General features: G+C 44.9%; 1 protein-coding gene across 1 annotated transcript in view; it reads left to right on the top strand.

Annotated features, from left to right (window-relative positions):
- The window catches only part of p2rx2 (purinergic receptor P2X, ligand-gated ion channel, 2), a 31,339-nt gene extending 11,587 nt beyond the window's left edge, over positions 1–19,752 (top strand). The window contains exons 8-12 of the mRNA XM_034170226.1: positions 12,564–12,694; positions 12,775–12,865; positions 12,946–13,011; positions 13,097–13,174; positions 19,301–19,752. Coding sequence (XP_034026117.1) covers positions 12,564–12,694; positions 12,775–12,865; positions 12,946–13,011; positions 13,097–13,174; positions 19,301–19,399 — 465 coding nt within the window. The 3' untranslated portion in view covers positions 19,400–19,752. The remainder of the gene's footprint in view (positions 1–12,563; positions 12,695–12,774; positions 12,866–12,945; positions 13,012–13,096; positions 13,175–19,300) is intronic.
- Positions 19,753–22,372: the final 2,620 nt, after the last annotated feature.

A 22,372-nucleotide genomic window follows, 5' to 3' on the forward strand; every position in this document is an offset into this window, starting at 1 on the left:
GACTTCCACCAAAGAAATTGATTAAAATCCTCCATCAACTTCCAGCTCTGCCCCTACTACAGAGGGTGTTCGGGTCTGATGCAGGAGTTCCTCAAAGTGCTCCTTCCAGTGCCAGATTACATCCTCAGTTAAGGTCAACAGAGTCCCATCCTTACTGTAGACAGCTTCGATGGTTCCACGTTTTCCCCTTCTGAGGTGCCTCACGGTCCACCAGAAGCACCTTGCTCCTGACCGAAAGTCCTTCTCCATGGTTGCTCCAAACTCCTCCCACACCCGCTGCTTTGCTTCCCCCACAGCAGGGGCTGCTGCCCTTCGGGCCTGTCGGTACCTTGCAACTGCCTCTGGAGTCCTCCAAGATAACATATCCCTGAGGACTATTTCTTCAATTGGACGGCTTCCCTGACCACCGGTGTTCACCATGGTATTCTAAGGTTGCGACCCCTTGAGGCACCTAAGAACTTCAGGCCACAGCTCCACACTGCAGCTTCAGCAATGGAAGCTGTGAACATTGCCCATTCTGGTTCAATGCTACCAACCTCCACAGGGATGCTAGAGAAGCTCTGCCGGAGGTGTGAGTTGAAGATCTGTTGGACAGTGGGCTCCTCCAGACATTCCCAGTTCACCCGCACTATCCGTTTGGGCTTACCAGGTCTGTCCAAAGTCCTCCCCCACCCTCTGATCCAGCTCACCACCAGTTGGTGATCAGTTGACAGCTCTGCCCTTCTCTTCACCCGAGTGTCCAGAACATGCGGCCTCAAATCAGATGATACGATCACAAAATCAATTATCGATCTTTGGCCTAGGGTGCTGTGGTACAATATACACTTATGAGCATCCTTATGTTCAGACATGGTGTTCGTTATGGACAGTCCATGTCTAGCACAGAAGTCCAATAACATAATTATGTAATTTTTAATGTTAATTTACTGTCTTAATGTATTTATGAATTGTTTATTATTATTATTATTATTGTTGTTGTTAATATTATTACTTCTATTTTGTCATTTAATTTTTAAATGAACTGTAAATGTCTTGTGTCATTTACAGTTGTACTGTGTACTTACATTGAACTTACTAAATAAAATCACGCACACTATTAATATATGATGAGATGATTTACGGCCCCCTGTTGGAATGGCGTGTGAGTCCACAATGTAATTATCAACATCCATTGTTCAGTGTTGTTAGCTAATATCTGTAGTTTCTCCAAAAATATTTGTCCTGTCAACATTCCATTTTGGTGGCATTCATCCTTGACCCAAAATACATAAGCATACCAAATGCCAAACCTCAGCTCTCCCCAGTTTGTCCATGATCTAAGTTATAGACACATACACACACAGAGCTTTTTATCTTTTCTGCATTATGCCGTAAGCTGGTGCTTTTATTTTTACACACCCACAAACAGAGACGGTGGCAGAAGGCATCAAACACAGTACACTTCTCAATCATGGTAACGGCAACATGACACTTATCTCAAATGACTAAACCAATTGAACCTCAAAGCACAATCAATCAATAACACTAACAACACTGTTAAACTAATATGAACCACAATAACCTTTAAAACCCCAAACCCCCAAACACTCATGGTGCATTGCAGCACAATGTCCATTTTTCACTGTTGTTAGCTAATATCACTAATTTCTCCAAAAATATTAGTCCTATCAACTTTATATTTTTGCAGCGTACATCCGTGACCCAGAATACATAAGCATGCCAAACAGCAAATGTCAGCTCTCCCCATTTTCTCTGTGATCAAAGCCATACACACTTATGCACACATGCACACACACACATACACAGAGGCCACCCAGCTTTATGATATAGATAAATGACACTCACCAGCCTCCAAATCCCGGTGAGAGGTTTTAGGCACTTCTTATAGACTTTATAAGGGTTTCTGTTAGGCCCAGGTGCTTAATCTTCCTTTTCACTGCCTCTCTTTCTTTTTTAATGTTGGCTCTTTTTCATCCAGATGATTCTGAGGCCATTGCACTGGCTTAATTGTGTTGTTTCCTCACAGTGTAATATCACTTCTATCATTTGAGTGTACATCTTAACAATAATAATATAACCTTTATTGTCATTGTACATATACATACATACAATGAAATTTGACCTCTACATTTAACCCATTCTAATTACAGTTAGACACAATCCAACCACTAGGAGCAGTGCGCAGCAGTATTGTGTCCGGTACACTTGCAACTACTAACAAGGCGATTTTAAGTGTAACACCACGATCGCTTCTGAAAGCATCAAAGGTGACCACAGACCCAAACAATGAGTCAGCACTTCTACCTTTGAGTGTCCTGCCCCCTGCTGGAAGCTCCAGTGTTGGGAAGGTGTCGTAGCACGGACCCACAACAGGGGGCGCAAATGAACGGACAATGAGTAAGCCAAAAAGTAACAATTTAATGTTGTGATAATACACAACTAAATTTACAGAAATTTGCACAGTCAATAAACACCAGGTGACGTGTGGGCAGGCTCGAAGATAGAAGACCCCCGACGAGAGAGAAGCCGCGTCCCACACGGCTTCCACCACCAATGGCCTGAAGAACACCGGAGCCACCAAGTCCCGAGTCCCCAGGTGGCCTCTGTCTTTGGCTGTCGACCCTGGTACTGCTGGCAGAAAGCAGAGATAAGATGTATGAGTGTGAGTCCGCACACTGAGTAATCCACAGTCCATACACAGTTAGGAGGGAGCACCTCCACCTCCAATCACACACTCGTACAGCTCCTGGTTTAACCACTTATCTGGGTTGGGATGTGAGGCGAAGCCGTCGCTGTCACACCAAACGCCAATCCCTCAGACAAGGAAACACTCCAGGAAAACGGCTGCAACAGAAGTTCAGGTTATACACACAAAGTGTCTGTCAGCAGAGAAATTACCTTTTCAATGGTAGTCGATTTCTCGGCGGGGAGGTGGAGTTGCAGTCCGGCTTAAGTAGTGGTGTAGATGAGTGACAGCTGGTGCGATGAGTGACAGCTGTCACTTCCTCTGGGTCTGGCGCCCTCTCGTGCTTGGAGCCCGCACTCCAAGCAGGGCGCCCTCTGGTGGTGGTGGGCCAGCAGTACCTCCTCTTCAGCGGCCCACATAACAGGACCCCCCCCTCAACGGGCGCCTCCTGGCGCCCGACCTGGCTTGTCCGGGTGTCTTTTGTAGAAATCGGCCAGGAGGGCCGGGTCCAGGATGAAGCTCCTCTTCACCCAGGAGCGTTCTTCAGGTCCATACCCCTCCCAGTCCACCAGATATTGGAACCCCCGGCCTTTACGACGGACGTCCAGGAGCCTGCGGACTGTCCAAGCAGGCTCCCCGTCGATGAGCCGGGCAGGAGGCGGCGTAGGTCCAGGTGCACAGAGGGGCGAGGTGTGGTGTGGCTTGATACGGGACACGTGGAATACAGGGTGGATCCGCAGTGAAGCTGGGAGTTGGAGCTTCACTGCGGCCGGGTTGATGATTTTGAGGATTGTAAATGGTCCAATGTATCTGTCTTTCAACTTAGGGGAGTCCACACAGAGAGGGATGTCCTTTGTTGAAAGCCACACCTCCTGCCCGGGCTGGTATGTGGGGGCCGGGGAACGCTGGCGGTCCGCATGGGTCTTGGCCCTCGCCCGGGCCTTCAACAGGGCAGAGCGGGCGGTCCGCCACACCCGGCGGCACCTTCTGAGGTGGGCCTGGACCGAGGGCACACCGACCTCTCCCTCCACCAGCGGGAACAATGGGGGCTGGTACCCCAAACATGCCTCAAAAGGGGAGAGGCTGGTAGCAGACGAAACTTGGCTGTTATGGGCATACTCGATCCAGGCCAGATGGTGACTCCAGGCCGCCGGGTGCGCGGAGGTGACGCATCGAAGGGCCTGCTCCAGCTCCTGGTTAGCCCGCTCTGCCTGGCCGTTTGTCTGGGGGTGGTACCCGGACGAGAGACTCACGGTGGCCCCCAGCTCCTTACAGAAACTCTTCCACACCTGCGAAGAGAACTGGGGACCACGATCTGAAACGATGTCCGATGGTATCCCATGCAGCCGCATGACGTGGTGGACCAGGAGGTCTGCCGTCTCCTGGGCCGTCTGGAGCTTCGGGTGGGCCACGAAGTGGGCCGCCTTGGAGAACCGGTCCACTATCGTGAGAATTACGGTGTTGCCCTGGGACGGCGGGAGGCCCGTGATGAAGTCCAGGCCGATGTGAGACCAGGGGCGATGAGGCACCGGCAGGGGTTGGAGGAGTCCCGAAGTCCTCCGATGGTCTGCCTTGCCCCTGGCGCAGATGGTACAGGCCTGGACGTAGTCCTGGACGTCGGTTTCCAGGGACGCCCACCAGAAGCGCTGCTGGACTACTGCCACGGTCCTACACACTCCGGGATGACAGGACAGCTTGGACCCGTGACAGAAGTCCAATACGGCAGCTCTTGCCTCTGGTGGGACATACAGTCTGTTCTTGGGGCCGGTCCCCGGGTCCGGGCTCCTTGCCAGGGCCTCCCGGACGGTCTTCTCCACGTCCCAGGTGAGGGTGGCCACGACAGTGGACTCGGGGATTATGGTCTCGGTGGGGTTCGACAGCCCCGCTTTGGCTTCTTCTTCGTGCACCCGGGACAATGCATCTGATTTTTGGTTCTTGGTCCCGGGGCGGTACGTGATCCGGAAGTCAAAGCGCCCGAAGAACAGAGACCAGTGGGCTTGCCTGGGGTTCAGCCGCTTGGCGGTCCGGATGTACTCCAGGTTCCGATGGTCCGTGAAAACCGTGAAGGGCAACGATGCCCCCTCCAGCAGGTGTCTCCACTCTTCAAGAGCCTCCTTCACCGCAAGGAGCTCCCGATTGCCGACGTCATAGTTCTGTTCAGCTGGGGTCAACCTGCGGGAAAAATAGGCACAAGGATGGAGAACCTTTTCAGCCTCCAGAGAACCGGCGTTTCAACTCCTGGAACGCGGCTTCGCACTGATCCGACCAGGCGAAGGGGACCTTGGTGGAGGTCAGGGCAGTCAGGGGGCTAACTACCTGACTGTAACCTTTAATGAACCTCCTGTAGAAATTTGCAAAGCCGAGGAACTGCTGTAGTTTCCTGCGGCTTGTTGGTTGGGGCCAATCTCTCACCGCCGCAACCTTGGCCGGATCAGGGGCGACGGAGTTGGAGGAGATGATGAACCCCAGGAAGGACAAAGAAGTGCGGTGGAACTCGCACTTCTCGCCCTTCACAAACAGCCGGTTCTCCAACAACCGCTGTAGGACCTGACGTACATGCTGGACATGGGTCTCAGGGTCCGGGGAAAAGATGAGTATATCGTCCAGATATACGAAGATGAACCGATGCAGGAAGTCCCGCAAGACGTCATTTACCAAAGCTTGGAAAGTCGCGGGGGCGTTAGTGAGGCCGAACGGCATGACCAGGTACTCAAAGTGACCTAACGGGGTGTTGAATGCCATCTTCCATTCATCTCCCTTCCGGATCCGAACCAGGTGGTACGCGTTTCTAAGATCCAATTTCGTGAAAATTTGGGCTCCATGCAGGGGCGTGAACACTGAATCCAACAGAGGTAACGGGTATCGGTTGCGAACCGTGATCTCGTTCAGCCCTCTGTAATCAATGCATGGACGGAGTCCGCCGTCCTTTTTACCCACAAAAAAGAAACCTGCACCCATCGGGGAGGTGGAGTTCCGGATCAGCCCGGCAGCTAAAGAGTCCCGGATGTAGGTCTCCATTGATTCGCGTTCCGGACGTGAGAGGTTGTACAACCTACTGGACGGGTACTCAGCGCCCGGGACCAAATCGATGGCACAATCGTACGGTCGGTGCGGGGGAAGAGTGAGCGCCAGATCTTTGCTGAAAACGTCAGCAAGATCATGGTACTCCTTTGGCACCGCCGATAGATTGGGGGGGACTTTAACCTCCTCATTAGCCGTCGTGCCGGGAGGAACCGAGGATCCTAAACACTCCCGGTGGCAGGTTTCACTCCACTGCGTCACAACCCCGGACGGCCAATCTATTCGGGGATTGTGCTTCACCATCCATGGAAATCCCAAAATCACTCGGGAGGTAGAAGGTGTTACATGGAACACGATCTCCTCCCTGTGATGTCCAGACACAACCAAGGTCACTGGCTGTGTCTGATGTGTGATTAATGGAAGCAGGGTGCCATCTAGCGCTCGCACCTGCAATGGTGCCGGCAGAGCCACCAGGGGGAGCCCTACTTCCTTTGCCCATCCGCTATCTAGCAGATTCCCTTCCGACCCCGTGTCTACCAGTGCTGGGGCGTGAAGGGTTAAATCCCCACAAAGGATCGTTACTGGGATTCGTGCAGATTTGCGGGGTTTCCCCGCGTGCGTGTTATGGCCCACCCTTAGCCCAGTTTCTAAGGACGGGCGATGTAGTTTGACCGTTTTGGGGCAGTCCTTCTGCATATGCTCACAAGAGCCGTAGACAAAACATTCCCCGCGGGCCAGCCTCCTTTGTCTGACATTTGTTTTTATTTTGGCCCTGCTCGTGTCCATAGCCTCCTCAGCAGGGGGAGCTGTAGCCACACGGAGCTCTCTGGCAGTGAAGCGTGGGGACGACGTCACCCTTTCGGAACCGGAAGGGGGAGGGACGGCTCGTGCCTGGTCACGCCCCCCGGCCTGCTCCCGACGATGCTCATTCAAACGGTTGTCTAAGCGTATAACCAAATCGACAAGCCCGTCAAAATCCCGCGGTTCCTCCTTAGCCAGCAGGTGCTCCTTCAGGACCAGAGACAGTCCATTTACGAAGGCGGCGCGGAGCGCAACGTTATTCCAGCCGGACCTCGCTGCCGCAATGCGGAAGTCGACTGCATACTCGGCTGCGCTGCGGCACCCCTGTGTCATTGACAGCAGCACGCTCGAAGCGGTCTCGCCTCTGTTGGGATAGTCAAAAACTTGTTTGAACTCCAGTATAAACTCAGCATAAGACGTTAGGAGCCGTGAATTCTGCTCCCAAAGCGCCGTAGCCCAGGCGCATGCCTCTCCTCGAAGCAGACTAATAACATAAGCCACCCAGCTGGCGTCTGACTCGTACATGACAGGACGCTGTGAAAAGACGAGTGAACACTGCATGAGGAAGTCTGCGCACGTCTCAACACAGCCTCCGTACGGTTCCGGAGGGCTTATGTATGCTTCAGGGGACGGTGGGGGGGGGGGTCGTTGAACAACCAGTGGAACGTCTGTTACAGGCCCAGGACCAGCCAGAGGAGTGGCTGCAGCAGCGCCCTGATCGCGCGCTTCCACCCTGGCGGTGAGAGCCTCCACCCTCCGGTTAAGGAGAACATTCTGCTCGGCCACTAAATCCAGCCGAGCTGTGAAGGCGGTTAAGATTTGCTGCAGCTCACTCAACACACCTCCCGCTGACGCCTGCGCTCCTGGCTCTTCCATTGGCCGTTCAAGCTCGGGTTGACGCCCCTCGGAATCCATGACGATGGCCGAGAAATCCTGTTGGGAAGGTGTCGTAGCACGGACCCACAACAGGGGGCGCAAATGAACGGACAATGAGTAAGCCAAAAAGTAACAATTTAATGTTGTGATAATACACAACTAAATTTACAGAAATTTGCACAGTCAATAAACACCAGGTGACGTGTGGGCAGGCTCGAAGATAGAAGACCCCCGACGAGAGAGAAGCCGCGTCCCACACGGCTTCCACCACCAACGGCCTGAAGAACACCGGAGCCGCCAAGTCCCGAGTCCCCAGGTGGCCTCTGTCTTCGGCTGTCGACCCTGGTACTGCTGGCAGAAAGCAGAGATAAGATGTATGAGTGTGAGTCTGCACACTCAGTAATCCACAGTCCATACACAGTTAGGAGGGAGCACCTCCACCTCTAATCACACACTCGTACAGCTCCTGGTTTAACCACTTATCTGGGTTGGGATGTGAGGCGAAGCCGTCGCTGTCACACCAAACGCCAATCCCTCAGACAAGGAAACACTCCAGGAAAATGGCTGCAACAGAAGTTCAGGTTATACACACAAAGTGTCTGTCAGCAGAGAAATTACCTTTTCAATGGTAGTCGATTTCTCGGCGGGGAGGTGGAGTTGCAGTCCGGCTTAAGTAGTGGTGTAGATGAGTGACAGCTGGTGCGATGAGTGACAGCTGTCACTTCCTCTGGGTCTGGCGCCCTCTCGTGCTTGGAGCCCGCACTCCAAGCAGGGTACCCTCTGGTGGTGGTGGGCCAGCAGTACCTCCTCTTCAGCGGCCCACATAACATCCAGTTTACTACATGGCTTCCAGCACAAACGCAGCTGAGAGGAACTACAAAGCTCAACTCTCTACTCAATTACAACACTGCCGTCAGGCCGAGGTCTTGGAAAATAAAGCAATGCTGAGTTATGGTTTGGTGTAAATAAAATCAATACTGATAAAATAACTCCATTAATGTCAATTCTGTCATTTGTGCAAAGTTAAGACATAACATATATCTTTTAATGTTGAATAATGCACTAATTCTGAAGTTTTGTAACAAACACAGACAGATGGCATTCTGGGTAAAATGTGCCTCCGCTAACACTGATTGGTTATGTAAACCAACACGTTAATGTGAGGTGTGTCGTGTGTTGGTGTTTACAGATAAATGTACTTTTGTAAAATGTGCGCCAAAAAAAGGCATTTTCAAAAAAAAAACAAAAGCCAAGTTGTAATTAGATAACCATCTGATATAACCGGTGTCAGAACACTGCCATGATCTCCTGGTGCCAGTGCAAGTTTTGGCCCTTTTTGAGTTGATTTTTCATTGGTGCGAGAATTTTTTGGATCACACCAAGTTTCAGGTTAATCGCGCGTCCTGCATCGTTTAGTATACATGGAGTAACGAGCTGCGTTTAACATCTCACGACCACCTCTCACACTGTGCCTGTGCAAACACCGCAGACCTGTCTTGTAATGTTTTTTTTCCTGTTTGTTTTGTGTTTTTTTTAAACTCTGATGTCTCCCATCGAGAGTTTTTGTAAATTAAGTTTGGAAAAAAAAGCTTCTGTTTACGTTTTGCTTCTGGAAACACGAGTCCGCTGTGTGGTTTTTGAACATACAATGTGTGTGACAACATAAATCGGGCACTCTGAACTTTTACACCATGCGGTTCTGTGATACAGTTTGAGCTGGAACAGAGTACAGTGATTGAAAATATCAGCCCAGCTTCAGTTTGAATACTGCCATGAACATGACTGGCCAGTAGATGGCAGTAGAGACTTGCCAAAACAAAATTCCAGATAATCTGTGTCTGTTGTTACTCTGCTATGTTTAAGATGCATGGAATTTAATAAACGCAAACACAACGTCTATAAACCCAGAGAATATATTCATGAGAGTTTTAGGCACTAGAGTTTAATGCTGTTATCTGTGGAGCCAGATCAGAGTGTCTCAAATGCATTTTTCATGTCGTGAACGTACTGAGATTATCCTATACCCATAATGCACCTGGACACAGCATGCCCACACTAAAACCTTAAAAATTAGCGCATTACTTTAAAACTAAAACATATACAGTAGTGTTCAGAATAATAGTAGTGCAAACAAAGATTATGAAAACAATTATTACATAAATTATTTTCTGATGAATTTATGTAGTGTTGTATTTTTTTATGTTGTTTTAAGCCTACTTATTTTAGTCAAGTCTTTTATCGAACGCTCACTGAACTCTGTCATATTCATCTGTGTGTGTGCATTTTATATATATATATATATATATATATATATATATATATATATATATATATATATATATATATATATATATATATATATATATATATACAGTAGTGTTCAGAATAATAGTAGTGTTATGTGACTAAAAAGATTAATCCAGGTTTTGAGTATATTTCTTATTGTTACATGGGAAACAAGGTACCAGTAGATTCAGTAGATTCTCCAGTAGACAAAGCATTCATGATATGCACACTCTTAAGGCTATGAAATTGGGCTATTAGTAAAAAAAGTAGAAAAGGTGTTCACAATAATAGTAGTGTGGCATTCAGTCAGTGAGTTTGTCAATTTTGTGGAACAAACAGGTGTGAATCGGGTGTCCCCTGTTTAAGGATGAAGCCAGCACCTGTTGAACATGCTTTTCTCTTTGAAAGCCTGAGGAAAATGGGACGTTCAAGACATTGTTCAGAAGAACAGCATAGTTTGATTAAAAAGGTGATTGGAGAGGGGAAAACTTATACGCAGGTGCAAAAAATTACAGGCTGTTCATCTACAATGATCTCCAGAGACGCGTGGAAAAACAGAGACGCGTGGAAGAAAACGGAAAACAACCATCAAAATGGATAGAAGAATAACCAGAATGGCAAAGGCTCACCCATTGATCAGCTCCAGGATGATCAAAGACAGTCTGGAGTTACCTGTAAGTGCTGTAACAGTTAGAAGACACCTGTGTGAAGCTAATTTATTTGCAAGAATCCCCCGCAAAGTCCCTCTGTTAAATAAAAGACATGTGCAGAAGAGGTTACAATTTGCCAAAGAACACATCAACTGGCCTAAAGAGAAATGGAGGAATATTTTGTGGACTGATGAGAGTAAAATTATTCTTTTTGGGTCCAAGGGCTGCAGACAGTTTGTGACGACCCCCAAACTCTGAATTCAAGCCACAGTTCACAGTGAAGACAGTGAAGCATGGTGGTGCAAGCATCATGATATGGGCATGTTTCTCCTACTATGGTGTTTGTCCTTTATATCGCATACCAGGTATCATGGATCAGTTTGGATATGTCAAAATACTTGAAGAGGTCATGTTGCCTTATGCTGAAGAGGACATGCCCTTGAAATGGGTGTTTCAACAAGACAATAACCCCAAGCACACTAGTAAACAAGCAAAACCTTGGTTCCAAACCAACAAAATTAATGCCTCGCAGATGTGAAGAAATCATGAAAAATTGTGGTTATGCAACTAAATACTAGTTTAGTGATTCACAGGATTGCTAAAAAAGCAGTTTGAACATAATAGTTTTGAGTTTGTAGCGTCAACAGCAGATGCTACTATTATTGTGAACACCCCCTTTTCTACTTTTTTTTTACTAATAGCCCAATTTCATAGCCTTAAGAGTGTGCATATCATGAATGCTTGGTCTTGTTGGATTTGTGAGAATCTACTGAATCTATTGGTACCTTGTTTCCCATGTAACAATAAGAAATATGCTCAAAACCCGGATTAATCTTTTTAGTCACATAGCACTTCTATTATTCTGAACACTACTGTATCTGATATTTTCACTTTATAAAACTTCAGACGTGACATTAATTTAAATAACTTGTCCGAAATTAGTTTGGTTAAAATTTGAACCATAAGTTAAAAATGTGTGCCTCTGGATGACTTGGGTGATACGTATTGCCGTCATATCAGTATGGGGTTAAAAGAAATTAGTTTTTTTTTTGTGACCAGCTCTCCTTTGCCTGCAGAGGATAGAACGGCTTCTTCTAGAAGCAGCTCTCCTCTTTTTTGCAGAGGGTAGAACTACATCTACTACAAAACATTTAACAGGTAGGTGTTCAACTGATTTTAAATTTTGTAAGAGTTTGTAGCTGTTCAGCTTTGTTTGCCACGTTAGCGGTCTAAAAATTATCGGACAAAAATTTATTAGAAAATAATGAGTCCGATAATGGTTTTCAAAGTTATCTGAAAAGATAATCCGATAACGAAAACATTATCTTCGATAATTATCGGATTATTGGAACTGTGCCCACCACTGCATACAGCAGGTGCCCACTGAGCAGTACATAAGATAAATAGGTTTTTGGAGCGATCTGTGTGTACAGTTGCATAATAATTCTAATAAAATGATTTATTTTTTGCCCAAGCAAGTCAAGTCTAGGAGCATGCACTGCTATCACATTTTGCCCCATTCATAGTGCCACAGATTCAGCTTGAGTCCTGAATGGCAACCACCCAGGAAGACAACCAGTGTAGCCCCACCTCTAGGAAGTAACTATGTATCTGTGACAACCAGGTAAAGGGTGGGTGTCCCCTTGGCCGTGATAAATCAATTACAATACTTGGTGTGCACATCATATATACTGTACAACATAGGTGCTCCCAGGCTGAAGACAAGCTGATTAGATTTTGGGGATGTTCTGAGTGTAACATTGCGTAATAATTACGATGAAGCGATTTCTCTTTTGGGTATGCACCGTTAAGAACAGCACATGTCCACCCGTGACAGGAGATAATTTGATTAGAGTTTGAGTGAGTTTTATGTATAAATTTGCATGTTAATTCAGACAAAGTGATTTTATTTTATGAAGACTTACTGTGTTTAAAGGTTTTGTCAGCGGTGGTGGCCAAGTGGTTAGTGCGCTTGGTTTTAGTGCGGAAGGTTCCCGGTTCAAACCCCACCCCTGCCACATTTCTCCATGTAATGTGGAGTTGTGTCAGTAAGAGCATCCGGCATAAAATTTGTACCAACTCAACATGCTGCTGTGATGACCCAGAGTGAAAACAAGGGTGCAGCTGAAGGGCCTTACTTGTACTGCGTTTAAAAGTTTTGCACAGTGCTATACATTAGGTACACACGTATGAGAATGTACATTGACATTAATTGATTATGACTGTTGGCGGTTTTTGCTTAGGGAGGTGTGATTGGTGTTTTTATCAACTGGAAGTGTGACTTGGACCTGGATGCTTCACACTGTAAACCAACGTATTCATTCCGTCGTCTTGATGTTCGAAAGGATCAGGCCAGTTCTGGCTACTATTACAGGTGAGCTCCAACACTCAGTGTTGTGTTTCAGTTCTGTGTTGTACACGATTCTGACCTAAAATAACTGTGCATTTGTTCAGATTTGCCAGGTATTACAGCAAAGATGGAGTGGAGTCTCGAACCCTTATCAAAGCCATTGGCATCCGTTTGGATGTCATAGTGCATGGACACGTGCGTGGATAATTTGTCATAATTTTAGATAATTTCTACAGTGGCTCTCAGTATTTTAATTATGTGTCATATTTCTGCAGGCTGGTAAGTTCAGTCCCATCCCAACTGTCATCAGTACAGTGACCGCATTGACATCCGTTGGGATTGTGAGGTTTTACTCATTCTCTTGTCAATTTATTGCTGTCACTCTCATCTGTGCACGGCAAACAACTTTTCATGTCTCGCTTCTAGTGCACCATTATCTGTGACTGGATCATGCTGACGTTTATTGATAAAAATGAAGTCTACAGCGAGAGAAAGTTTGATGCAGTGAGTAAAAGCACTACACATTTACAGCTCAACATGAAGGGTTTATCCCTCTTGGACAGTTTATAAATACTGAGAAATAATATTTTATATCATAGAATGGCTAAAAAAAATTATTTAGCGCATTTTTGTAATTGCAGTTTCTTTCATTTATACACATCAAATCACAACAAAGCTGCCTCAAGGCACTTCACACGAGTAAGTTCTAACCTTACCAACCTCTACAGCAAGCACACAGGTGACAGTGCTAAGGAAAAATTTCCTCAGATGATGATGAGGAAGAAACCTCAAGAAAACCAGACTCAGAGGGGTGACCTTCTGCTTAGGTCAATCTATCAGTTACAAGGTTTTTACAAAGTTTTTATCAAGCTGAAGAAACAAAAAACAGAAAAACCAGAATAGCATCAAAAACAAAGTGCGTTATTGAGATGAGCATGCAGTCATTGGCATGGAGTTGTCCAGTGCCCTGGGATGTGGGGCCAGCATCCATCCATCATGTCATCATGGAGGAGTACATTCCAAAAGCAGACTGCAGTGTGAAGTGTCAGCTTTAGCCAGGGCATCACGTGGTCAATCTAGCGCCCTGTGATGTGCAGCTGACAGCCTTGCATGATGTCATCAGTGCCTCGGACAGAGAGAAAAAGAGGACAATCAGTCAGCCAGAAATAACTGTACCTAATGTCTGAGTTCACCAGCAGTTAATTGATGGGACAACAGAGACAATACTAAGGTGATGGCCGGCAGCAAACACCTGAGCTTCACTGGTAGACCCAGAATTTAGATAAAGTGAGGCTGAGACTGGTTCTGTTGTTAATAGGATGAGTTTGTTTATTATTATTATTATTATTATTATTGTTATTATTATATATTAAGTTAAAGTTAAAGGGATAGGAAGCATAGTATCATACTATGCCAGTATGCTAGCCATACGAGAGGGAGAATAGATGCATTTTCAGTCTGGACTTGAATGTCTCTATAAAATCTGAGTGTTTTATCTCTGCAGGGAGATCATTCCATAAAACAGGGGCATGATAAGAGAAGGCTCTGTGACCCACAGACGTTTCATTCACCCTAGGGACACAAAGTAGTCCTGTGTCCTGAGAACGCAGAGCTCAGGCCGGTATGGAGGGTGTAATTAGGTCTGCTAAAATGCTAGTCCATGAACAATTTCATAGGTTAGTCACAGAACCTTAAAATCCGACCACACAGAGACAGAAAGCCAGTGAAGAGATGCCAAAATTGATGTAATGTGGTCGAACTTTCTGCTTCTTGTCAAAACTCTGGCAACAGCATTTTGGACCAATTGGAGACCTCTAATGCTAGACTGCAGTAAACCAGAGAATAGAACACTGCAGTAGTCCAATCTAGAAGAGACAAACGCATGGATCAGAGTCTCTGCATCCGCTATGCGACGAATCTTCCCTATATTTTGTAGGTGGAAGAAAGCAGTCCTCATGATATCTCTAATGTGGAGGTCAAAGCACAATATGGAATCAAAAAATCACCCCAAGGTTCCTCACTTTATCAGTGTGATGTAGTAAGACACACGAGTCTAGGTTAAGCATTAGCTGGTTAAACTGATATTGATATCTCGCTGGACCAAGGATCATCATTTTGGTGTTGTCCTACCTTAAAAGTAAGAAACTGCTGGACATCCAGCTTTTTAATGACGCAGTGGGTGATAATTTTCAAAATTGGTTTTGAATGCTCATTTACAATTAAATATACATTCACTGACCATTATTCAAAAAGGATTAAAAAAAAGGATTCAAAAGAAGTTTATTGTCATATGCACATAGGAACATGTTCCCTGCACAATGAAATGTGTTTACTGCATTTTACCCATCCTAATTGCCAGTTAGGAGCAGAGGTCGCCTTTTTGGCACCCGGGGACCAGCTCCAGATGTATATCCCTGCCCTAGGTCATGAGCAGGGCTGAGCAAACCTTGACTGGCCTCATGACACACTTAACAAACAACAACACACATAAGCCGGTCCGGTACATAAACACATATAAAAGCACACACAAGGAAAGAATTGGGAAGAAAAACCTCAATTGCTGCTGCGTTGAACCCGCAGCACCAATGGAGAGCAAAAAAAACCCCCATAGCACAGAAAACAGTCATAACAAAACAAAAAAAACACAATAGACAACAGCCGAGACTTGGATGTGTCCAGTGTCCAGACAGACAGCCCGGAAAGGCCGCCCTTGAGGCGCCATCAGGCCTTATCTGTCCATCCTGGGGGGGGGAATCCCAGTACTGAATCAGTCCACCAGAGTCTCAAGGTCCCACAGTCAACATCTCAGGACTGGGAAGGGAGGGAGGCAGTGGAAGACAAGGAGGCGGGGGAGACGAGGAGCGAGGCTATCAGGAGTGTTCTTCGGGGGGGAGGATTTTATCCCAGTGGCCTTGAAGGACAGCTGGTGTTTGGGAACCAAATAGATATCCAGATTAACAGATGCCTGGCAGAATCCACAATCTGAAACTTCAGACTGGCTCCCAAATACAGCTGAATAGAGGAGAGATGTGGTCTCACAGACGATCAAAGTGGTTTTCCAGTGCAGCCATTCTCCCCGAGATGGATTCCAACGTGCGGTTGACACCCGCCGACTGAGCTGACACTGCCCTTCCAATCGAATCAATCACGTGGGGCAGCCTGGATGGGCAAATTAATGCCGCCTCCACCTTCTTAATTTTCCGGTAAACCAGTGCTACGGCCGCTCCACACAGCAGAAACCTGGTCACCACAGCTCCAAATAAGTAAACATCTTCAACGTCCTCCACAGACAACGTGTACAGGCACATGACTTGCCACCTCCGCCAGCTGTCCATCACGTAACCCGCCACATGTGTCCCGGCAGGACAGGTCGGGTCCTTCGCTCCCGAGTGCGTTGTGGAAAAAACATTATCAATTGCGTTCAGAGACCACTTGATCAGATCCATTTTGCCATTTTCCAGAGGAGCAGGGCTGGCAGCCTCACAGACAAAACACGCTACAGTAGCAGGAAAGTTGGGGAGGGAGGAGGAGAGAAAAATGCGACTGTCCCGACCGAAAGCAAGAAGGCAAAAAAAACCTTAAAATTATTCAACAATGTGTTGAAAACAGTCCTCAGAGATTCTGAGAAATATTGACATAAGAGCACAATACAGTTGCCAAATCATGACACCACCAGTTGAACTTATTGGTCACATCGCCAAATTATGACCCTCCTGTCTGCATCATATTATTGTACCAGGCAATGAAAACCATCAGACCAAGCAACAGTTTTTCAGTCTTCCAGAGAATCAGAAGGAGTCTTCTGCTCAGAGAACAGTTGGTCCCAAACTTACAACTGCATACTGTACCCAAATGTCCACCATAACCTACTTTTGCAAATGATTACCCTCGCTCTGCTTATATTACGCTTTAATTTTTTTTTTTTAATTTCTTTATTTTGGATAACAATGTATCCTGACATCACAAAATTTTGAAAACATGTTAAAAAATTTCCAGATGTTCTACAACACTACTTTTATCATCACTTGCACCCAGTGTCAGGCAGGAACTGGGTATCTGATTACTTTTGTGCCTTAACTGTAGACAGTCAGGGATCACAAATTGGCAATGGCAGACCACCCTAAGGCAAACGTTAGCTTTAGCTAGCTCATGTTTGTAAGTTAAACTTTAGCTTAAGGCAGAAGTTAGAAAGTTGTTGTGAGCATTCATCTGTAGACAGCTGACACAGTCTAATTTAAAATCTCTGAAGGTAACAAAGTGAAGTGTATTAAACTACTACATAGCTACTTACATTTACGTACTAATGGTACTACAGTATCCTTTGGCCTATAATACACATTGGACTAACAAATTAAACGAGAAGTTGCAATGGTGGGAGTGAGGCAGACCAGATGTTCAACTGACACAAAAAACAGAAAGAAGTGGTGTGGTCTACTTTAGAGGTCTTTGAAATGGTATTACAAGATTCTTCCAGGCATGAATATGGGAAATGTGCTGTAACATGAAGGATATATAGATGTTTCGACATCCCAACCAACAACAACAGCAACTGTTTATATTGTGGGCTTCAAGTCTAATTTAGGGGGTTAGACCCCCTTGAGGACTGTTCTGAACCGTGGATGTCATTCCAAAGGTTTAGACATGAACATTTTCACGGTCACTGTCAAACCATTCATTCATTTTCTGGCGCTTGTCCAGGTCAAACCAAACAGTGTTTTTTTTTTTGTTTTTTTTTCCTTTTTCTTTATCTTTTTATAAAGGAGTCATAACATAAAATAGCTCTCTCAACTCTTATAGCTGCATATGGTTGTGGTTTAAACATCCTCAAAGTCCCACGATTCCTGAATTTTACATGTATGTAGAAGCTTGTCCAGCCTCAAACCATATGTTCCTGTGTGCCATACACCTTAGGTCTGCTGCTTATGTTGTTTCTACAACCCCAATTCCATTGAAGTTGGGACATTGTGTAAAATGTAAATAAAAACAGAATACTCGTACAACGATTTGCAAATCCTCTTCAACGTATATTCAATTGAATACACCACAAAGACAAGATATTTAATGTTTAAACTGATCAACTTTATTGATTTTGTGCAAATATTTGCTCATTTTGAAATGGATGCGTGCAACACGTTTCAAAAAAGCTGGGACAGTGGTATGTTTACCACTGTGTTACATCACCTTTCCTTCTAACAACACTTAATAAGTGTTTGGGACTGAGGAGACTAATTGTTGAAGCTTTGTAGGTGGAATTCTTTCTCATTCTTGCTTGATGTACGACTTCAGTTGTTCAACAGTCTGGGGTCTCCGCTGTCGTATTTTGCACTTCATAATGCGCCACACATTTTCAATGGGTGATAGGTCTGGACTGCAGACAGGCCAATCTAATACCTGCATTCTTTTACTACGAAGCCACGCTGTTGTAACACGTGTAGAATGTGGCTTGGCATTGTCTTGCTGAAATAAGCAGGGACGTCCCTGAAAAAGACATTGCTTGGATGGCAGCATGTGTTGCTCAAAAACCTGGATGTACCTTTCAGCAGTGATGGTTCCATCACAGATGTGTAAGTTGCCCATGCCATGGTCACTAAACACCCCCATATCATCACAGATGCTGGCTTTCGAACTTTGCACTGGTAACAATCTGGATGGTCTTTTTCCTATTTTGTCCAGAAGACATTATGTCTATGATTTCCAAGAACAATTTGAAATGTGGACTCATCAGACCACAGCACACTTTTCCACTTTGCGTCTGTCCATTTCAAATGAGCTCGGGCCCAGAGAAGGCGGCAGCATTTCTGGATGTTGTTGATGTATGGCTTTTGCTTTGCATGGTAGAGTTTTAACTTGCATTTGTAGATGTAGCAACGAACTGTGTTAACTGACAATGGTTTTCTGAAGTGTTCCTGAGCTACGTGATAAGATCCTTTACACAATGATGTAGATTTTTAATGTAGTGCCACCTGAGGGATTGAAAGTCACAGACACTCAATGTTGGTTTTCGGCCTTGCCGCTTATGTGTAGAAAGTTCTCCAGATTCTCTGAATCTTCTGATTATATTATGGACTGTAGTTGATGGAATCCCTAAATTCTTTGCAATTGAACGTTGAGAAACATTGTTCTTAAACTGTTGGAGTATTTTTTTCACACAGATGGTCACAAAGTGGTGATCCCCACCCCATCTTTGCTTGTGAACAGCTGAGCCTTTCAGGATGCTCCTTTTATACCCAGTCATGACACTCACTTGTTTTCAATTAACCTGTTGTCCTGTGGAATGCTCCAACCAGGTGTTCTTTGAGCGTTCATCAACTTTCCCAGTCTTTTGTCCCAACTTTTTTGAAATGTGTTGCAGGCATCCATTTCAAAATTAGCAAATATTTGCACAAAAACAAAAAAGTTTATCAGTCTGAACATTAAATATCTTTTCTTGATGGTGTATTCAACTGAATATAGGTTGAAGAGAATTTGAAAATCATTGTATTCTGTTTTTATTTACATTCTGCACAACGTCCCAACTTCATTGGAATTGGGGTTGTATAAGATTGCTGAAGTTATATCTTGAACAAGGATGTTGCATAATGCTGAGTAAACAGGGCACACTGAATCTTGAAGCATTTACATCTTCTACAGATTAGTAAGGAGCCCAAAGTACCCGTGACCACAGAGTTCACCGTCATCAGCAGCTTCGGTTCAAACCACTCAGACCTGTCTGATGGTGTCCCATTATGATGCCATCATAGTCGCCGCTGGCCAAAGTGTGTGGACTGTTACTCCAGCAGCTACCTGGATCAACGGCAGCGTCTGCAGCAGCTGTAGTTAGTGTGGACAAAGTAAAAGAGAGCCGCAGCAACACAGGCATATTCCTGACTGACAGATGTGTGTGTTTTCTGTGCCTGTGCAACAGCAGATTCATTTCATATTATTATCTCAGCCAACTGAAACATGGACTTTTTCTGTCAGATGATAGTACTACATAGTGAATGCATATATTTTCTCACTATGGAAAGAAAGTTTATTAGAGGTAATGGTTTCAGGACAGTGTAATTAACCAATGTATCAGAAATTCAATAAACACCATCCACCACCAAGAATCCTTCAGGTCTGCGTGTACTTATGATTACAAACCTACAGTATATTTTGAAATAATCTACATATTTGGCTCAAAACTACTGCAGTACATTTGGGTGATTTTTCAACTTGATGTGCAGTGAGAACAGGAGGGAGGAGAGGGATACATTCAGGAGATGCACAAGGAGAACAATCAGCAGTAATCAAATAACACTGACATTTCCCATAAAATGGTTTCCTATAACAAGATTGTGGGGAAGTGTGAATCCATCTCCACTCTGGAGGCCAACACAAATATCAGTATGAGGGAGAAGCAAAGGACCTCAAGTATTTGTTCTGGAGCAGATGGATCCAGGCATACAGCTGTGTCACTTTAACAAATGAAAGGTTTGATATGGACACTGTGGACATTATTTATGACAGGAATAACTAAATGATGGTGGTTACATTTTTCATTTTAGCTCAGGCGGTTGTCTTTGTCTGACAGGCTCATATTTGAAAATATAAGGAAAGTCACAGGTGCTCTGCTTGTTCTCGTTCTTTTCCACATGTATGTCAGAGACAATCTCAGCAGCCGATTGAATCACGGCTCATTTCAGTGTTTGAAATATGATTAGTTGTCTGGGAAACACCGTCAGGCAAAGTGGGGCTCTGTAGTGGGGATAAAGTGATAGATGGGTTAAGATCATTTTACATTCAAACTTACAATCAACCAAATATTTTCTCATGGTCTGTGGCGGCTGGCCCATAGGGGGCGCTCGGGCGCTGCCCTCCTAGATGTGGAGGGGAAAAGTCATAATATATATATATTTAAAAAGTATTATCAATGTCAGTTTTACTTAATAGTATGTGCCTACATGTAATATGAATGATTAAAACAACACTTCCTCCAACTGACTCTCATTTAACAGTGCATTTCCACCGACAGAAGCAGAGAACGTATCATTCCTCGTCTTGGGCGATCATTCAAAGCGCCCTTGAAGTGTAGCCAAATAACCAATTGTATGTAGTTGCTAGGGAAAATTACTAAATATTTGGCAAATCAATATTGATGGCTTTGGGGCGCCGGAATTTTAGCCCTTGCTACAAAAATGCGGAACGTTAGATTGCTACAGTCAGTCAGGAAGAGATGATGGTGACGACGACGTTTGGGTTATATTTATTTATTTTTATTTTGTCTCCATGTGTTTTGCTGGAGTAAGTTGAAGAACTCTTCGGAGGTTTAAAACGGGACAAAACTAATCAAATCAATGACACCAAAGTTTGGCGGGGATCCTTTTGGAGGTGCGGACATCAGATCTTTCTCGTGGTTTAATGACAACTGCACATCCCGGTTGGAGGAGAGACGTTTGTCTGACTTGTTATAAACCGTGTCAGGCTTCATTCACACTGTCAGCGCGCACACGTCACGGAGGCTGCTGATCTGCGCTCTTTACTGCGGGGTGGAAAGGAGCACATCCACCTCTGCCAGCTGCAGACTGACTCCTCTGGATCCACTTCAGCTCAGGTGAGCTGACGAGCTGCTCGGATTTATTCCCGAATGTTGCTCCTGGTGTGGAAACGAGGATGAAAATTTAAGATAAAACGAATGAGTGATGTTTTGTTTGTTTGTTTTAGGGGGTCAAAGCTGTGATCTTTATTGGGACAGCAGACCAGTTATAATGGTAATAGGGGAGGCCGGGGCTGTTTGTAACAGTGTTCAAAGCTGCAGCCATGCTGGTATTTTGATTTCACTTTACACGTTATGAGGATCAGTTCACAGAAGTGAAATATTCTTTGGAGTATTCCACACTCTAAAACAAATTATTTGCTCAGTTTAAAAACAAAATCCTAAAATAGCAATTTGCATGGTTTTTTTTTAAGAAATTCTAACTCAGCCACTGAGTACACACAAGACACTTATAGTAAGACAAACCCAGGTTTAGCAACGCATTTAATTAAGTGCTTTTGTATACTTAATTTGCTTTGTCCTCTACACTGTTAATTAATTTTAACCAATTTAATTGAAAGGTTTTGGTGTTATTAGTTAGTCAAGTTATTTAATTTAAGTTTTTCAAACTTCTTTAGTTTGCCTCCATTCCACTCAGTAATGTTCATACAAAATATTACCTTATTTTTCTCTCGCTCTCTCTCTCACACACACACACACACACACACACTCTCTCTCACTCTCTCACACTCTCACACACACACTCTCTCTCTCTCACACGCTCTCTCTCTCTCTCTCACACACATGAACACACTCTCTCTCTCTCTGAAGGTGGTGTCAACATTGCCGTATGCACATAATGTTCTTTTGTCAATTGAAGAATTTTTCCATATTTTGAAAGTGTAAATTTGGTGATTATTTTCTATTTTGTTAAGGGGGTGTCATTGTGAACCCCAGGATCTGTTTGTCTGAAGATAATGGCAGTTCAGTACAGTTTGGTGTACTATGTGTGTGATTGGTGTCAAATGGTGAAATGTTCTTTGCTCAAGAACTTGAGTGTTGTATTTGATACTGTTCCTTTCCAAAGTACAAATGGGGCCTAATATAGCTGTAAATGGTTAACTTTATCTGTAAAACTGCTGATTTTGAGAAGGACATGAAATTATTATTGTGGAATTGTAGTAATTTTCCGACTGTTCACTTGA

The sequence above is a fragment of the Thalassophryne amazonica genome, chromosome 5 (genome assembly GCF_902500255.1).
Source record: "Thalassophryne amazonica chromosome 5, fThaAma1.1, whole genome shotgun sequence".
Lineage (NCBI taxonomy): Eukaryota > Metazoa > Chordata > Actinopteri > Batrachoidiformes > Batrachoididae > Thalassophryne > Thalassophryne amazonica.